This window comes from Anneissia japonica, unplaced genomic scaffold (assembly GCF_011630105.1).
Source record: "Anneissia japonica isolate Jap-2015-1 unplaced genomic scaffold, ASM1163010v1 scaffold287717_len1600092_cov198, whole genome shotgun sequence".
NCBI lineage: Eukaryota > Metazoa > Echinodermata > Crinoidea > Comatulida > Comatulidae > Anneissia > Anneissia japonica.
Window position 1 is genome coordinate 809,070 of NW_022755469.1, and position 5,268 is coordinate 814,337.

The 5,268-nt window shown below is 33.3% G+C and overlaps 1 protein-coding gene across 1 annotated transcript in view; it reads right to left on the bottom strand.

Moving 5' to 3' along the window:
- Positions 1–3,255: 3,255 nt before the first annotated feature.
- The window catches only part of LOC117123455 (lathosterol oxidase-like), a 4,899-nt gene continuing 2,886 nt past the window's right edge, over positions 3,256–5,268 (bottom strand). The window contains exon 2 of the mRNA XM_033269371.1: positions 3,256–4,783. Within this exon, the coding sequence (XP_033125262.1) occupies positions 4,221–4,783 (563 nt within the window). The 3' untranslated portion in view covers positions 3,256–4,220. The remainder of the gene's footprint in view (positions 4,784–5,268) is intronic.

Below are 5,268 nucleotides of genomic sequence, written 5' to 3' on the forward strand. Positions count from 1 at the left end.
GCATTAAACTAACATTATTTAAGGAAACATAAAACAGGAGGTGAATAGAATTTTTTTTTAAATAAGGAGCCAGGCTACATAATATTCTGACCACTTTGCAAATAAATATAAAAAAAAGTTTAGTCATTGTAAGGAATCATAGAGGGCGATATAAAGTAATTGTCTAGCGTTCACACACTGACCACTCAAGGAAAATGACCATTGTATTTTGTAATTGGAAGAGCGCCCCCTCTATAATAAACTAACATTGGAAGACCTGGTACTGCCAAAGAGTATGGTACTGCCCACCGGCCGCAGTCACGCACGTGGAAAGCAAGAGTGCACATAATAATAATAATATGCCTAACCTTTAACATCGTAATTCAGCAAAACTAGTCAATAAAATATTGAACGTAAATGTCAAAAAATATTTTTAGGAGTGTTTATTCATGAAAACTTAAGTTGGAAATTTCACCAAAACTCATGTTTCAAATAAGATTTCTATATCCATCGGAGTATAATAAATAGACTGAAATTTTTCTTTTGCTCAACATATTTTACTTTACTTTGTACAACTCATTAATTCTTCCTCATATCCTTCTAATTTAGATAGATTGCTAAAGTTGCAAAAAAGTCTTGTTGGATATAGGCCTATTATTTTAGCTTCATATACTTCACCATCGGATCCTTTGTTTAAGGCTTTGAAGATCACAGATTAAAATAAAATTCAAATTGCTGTATTTATAGTTTAATATATTATTAGACAGTTCCCATCTTCAATCCTTATAGTATTTTTATCGAAATATAAATTTACTTGATATTCCTTTTGCAAGAATCAAATAAAGTCAACTTGTTACCGTACTCTCTCAGGACCAAATTTATGGAAATTAAATTTTAAAAAAAGAACAAAATTGAAAACAATTGCAACTCTTAGAAAAAAAAATCTGAGGAAAATATATTTAGATTTGTATCAAAACTATAGGGTACTCATAGTGATACATTGTTGTATGTTATATTTACTTTCTATTTTGGAATTAACTAAGACAAACCTTGCTCCTAAGTTCGATACCTAATTATATGGAAAATAACTGTATTCAATAATACAATAATAATAATAATATATTTTTTCCCCATTAATTGAATAAATTTTGATTATTGATTATTAATTACAAGTAAGCCTATTTTCCAAAGTTAGACGAAGCATCATCTCATATCCATGTCCAGTTTTAGTATTGCAAGATAATTGATTTATACGTGTAGTACCGTACAACGGGCAAGGAGACTTTAAATCTAGGGCGCAAATCTTTCACCTTTATTCAATGCAAATTTTGTGATTAACATACCTTCAAATTACCTTGATAAACCTATAAAATAAATTACTCGGGTTTTATAAGTGATCGGTTGTGATGAATACATTTTTTTTTCTCTCCGGTGAGGCCTAGAGACGATGCATAAGAATTCTAGCACTATCCAAAGATAGATGCTTTTCTTGATCCTCTGACAGGATATTATATGCCACAACAAATGCTTCGTTAACTTAAAACAGCTCACGGTAAAACTAAGAGGAAATCAAAGAAATGTAAACGGCCCACAGGAGGATAATAAAACCTCAGACAATTTTCTTCGAGAGCGATGATAACATATTCGAAAACAGCACTTAAAAGTGCAAGCTAGCCTAGGTCAAGGTTGAGATGTGGATTACCATTGGGATGCGATTGCATCGATAGGCCTACCTGCAGGATCAGCGCTATTTTCCAGGTGATGATTTCGTGAAATAGACCGCATCATGCCAAAATATTTTGAACTTTTTAGCGTGCGATTCCATATAACATCGAGCGTTCAATAAAAACAAATTTTAAAGACCCCGATTACTTGAAATGTATTTGTTCAAATTGTTTCAGATTGGTAGCCTATTTAAAGCTAATATTAAGTACAGAGTTGCTCTTTATTGCGCATGCTTATAATCGGACCCTGGATAACCATTTCAGAGCCTGTTGAAAGTAACACAAAAAGGAACTTGAGAGTTAATAATCAAATCTATTGAACTCTTTAAAAAAAATATAACAAATAGCTTTAGTATTAATAAACGAATGAATTTACAAATAGGCCTATTATAATTGTTATAAATATCAAATATAATATTGATAAGAAGAATCAGAAGATGATAATGAATGGAAAGATTAAAAGTTAAGAACTTCAGTAATTACGGTATAAATTTATTTAGGCCTATGAATATATATATATATATATAAGGTGATGATTGTTTATTAGTATATACTTTTTAGTGCTGTCAGGAGAGCACCGTGATAACGACGTTGTGTTGCTTTTGGCCAACCGACTAGCCATAATTTTTATGATCTTAACTGGAGAATTAAGTATGATACATAATGAAAGATAACTACTAAATTACTGTATTTCATAGTCTTTCCTATGATCTAGTGTACCTTTAATAATAGAAAAGAACCGTACAGAATACTGTACTAGCTTCGAACTATTAAAATGTCATACTTGTATTTAAACACAATGACAAACATTGAAGTGTGAAGTAGGTATAACATTTCTGAGCATTTAAAGTTGCCATATCTATAAAAAAAAAATCCACACAGCATCCCCCAACTATGGAGCTGTGAGACCGCGACTTTTGAACGACTTAAAAATTTACCCCAGTTTGGAAAATATTTGAACCAACAGGAAGATAAATTATTGTAGAGGGCGTACTGGCGAATTCAGTTTGCTCGGGTTTTTACTATAATTATCATTTCATCATTTCACTGTTCTAACCTGTAATGAAAGGTAAGTATAATATTATCTGATGAAACAAGTTTTTTTCAGGAGAATGAGCGAAATTTCAACAAGGTAAAGAGCAGAGGAATATTTCGTTACCGGTACATATTGAGGTTGGTTGGGCCGCAGATACCAAAACAAATGTATATGACCTACTGTTGGCTGGAACGAAGTGTCTTTGAGTCTGAAAAATGTTCATTGTCAAAACGAAGGATGGGTATAAATTCCGTGTTCCTTCTAGTTCCCCAACTCAATCTAACAGAAACCGTCTAAGCCCGAATAATTAACGCTATCTCTTTCAGATCGACAAATAAAAGGTTCGTTAGCCATAAGGTAATAAATTGCAAAGAGCACTTATTTCAGATGTTTCAGAGTATGTTAACATTAACGTCTATTTGCATTATATTAACGTTGATTTGTATTAATTAATGTCCGAATAGTATTAGTAATAGACAATACACAATACAAGAGAAAAAAACTTTAAAAAATAAGAAAGTTTTGAAGAAATTTGTATTTGAACTTTTTTAACACATCAATCGGAAAGACAATTTAAAAGTTTTCTAATTGCACATTTAAAAAAAATATAGTATGATTTGCTGATTAAAATTGAATCATTCAACACTCTTATACAAATCAAAATATACATAGGAGCCTAATTGTGTTCTTTCATAAAAAATCTCATAAAATATATTTGCGTCATTTCCGACAATTAAACTTTGCAGGCATTTTTAAAAACGCAGAGTGGTCATGTCATCTAGGATAAGCCGACTTTAGTTTGCCTGTTTTTAGGCCAAATGTCCTCAATTTGGTGCAGTACATCGTATCCACTGTCCGACAGAACTCGCCGGTAAAACTTAGGTTACACCAGCGTATGTTTTCACCTCCAGACTGTTCCGCTATCAATCAGTTGTTTATTAGGAAAAGGTATTTGATGCGTTAGACTTAAGCATTGTCAGGCAGCTTTAACCACCAGTTATGCATACATTTGTTACCGTACGCATCTTAATTAAGTGGTTCTGAAAAGTCTTGCTTATAAAGGCCTACATTAGTTCTTGTATTTGTGTCGAAACTCGCCTCGATTATACAGTGTCCAGTGCATTAAACTTTCCTGACAGTTGAACGACTTTGTAGTTAAACTCTACATTACATAACAGTGTCATTTTTTAATTTATAAAAACTATAAGATAAAATTTAACATAAATGAGAAAAGAATTATTTAGTGTAAATTAGATAAGACAATATCTTTTCATTAATCATTTCGAAATAAAGTACGGTACCGTATTACCAGAAGTAAATAAATGAAAATAAACTATATTTTTATATATAAATATCACCACTCTAATTCCTTCAACTTAATTACTCTATGCTTTAACTTAGGTTCTTAATCTTGTGTATGATTGTTAATTTTTATGATAATTATTGTGTAACAGTTCTCTGTTTATATATCGCATTAACTGTTAGCGTTTACGTAAGTTATAGTCGTGGTTAGGTGTTTCCGGGGTACTAATCCTTGACTGTTCTTTCGCAGTTTTCTGCCTTTCATTTAATACTCGATTAACTTCCACCATCGGTCCTTTCCCTTCAAATGACGATGGCGTTCTAAACGAGTCTCCAATTCTATCCCACAGTGTGAAAAACTGACCATAATTGTAGTTATATAAAAGGTGATGATCAGTGTGATGCGCCGATCCATTCACAAACGGTTCCAAAAGTTTTGGCACTCGGTAATCTCCATCGTGAATACTGACGGTCCAAACGTTTACGAACATGAACATCATGAGATAAACGTATTTATTTAATGGAAACAGGAATGCATAAATATGATATGGACAGCTCTGGAGAAACCCGTCGATAGGGTGAAACGCATGACTGGCGAACGGAGTCGGCACTTTCCACATGTGATGATACTTGTGAATATGTTTGTAGACGTACTTGTGGTGCAGCCAACGATGTATCCAATATATGCACATGTCGGTAAACAATAGGAATGCTACGACGCTCATTACAATGCTGAGATAACCTGGAAGAAAATATAATATTATAATTGATAGTTAGAATGGAATATTCTAGTGCGAAAATAGTTACCCATGCAAGGATTCGAACCCGAGGAATGTCGCTGTCTGTGGGCCAACTGGGCAACTACGGGTTGAAAATTCGAATCGGACGCCCATGGCTTGTAGTCTTTTGAACATCTGGAGCAGCACTCTCAACGCACTGATCAATTTTGTAACACACACACCCCACACACACAAACATACATATATACGCACATGAGCGTGTATATATATATATATATATATATATATATGGCGGGACTCGAACCTGCGACCTCTCGCTGTCAAGGCGAGCGTCATAACCATTAGACCATGGAGGCTTCATGGTTGAACAGATTCAAATACCACCAGATACACTCAATTACACACTATTTACGGCTAGAAACAAATGTTGCATATAATACAATTTATTTACAGGACTACATTCGTTGAGAGCTATGCTACACGATGT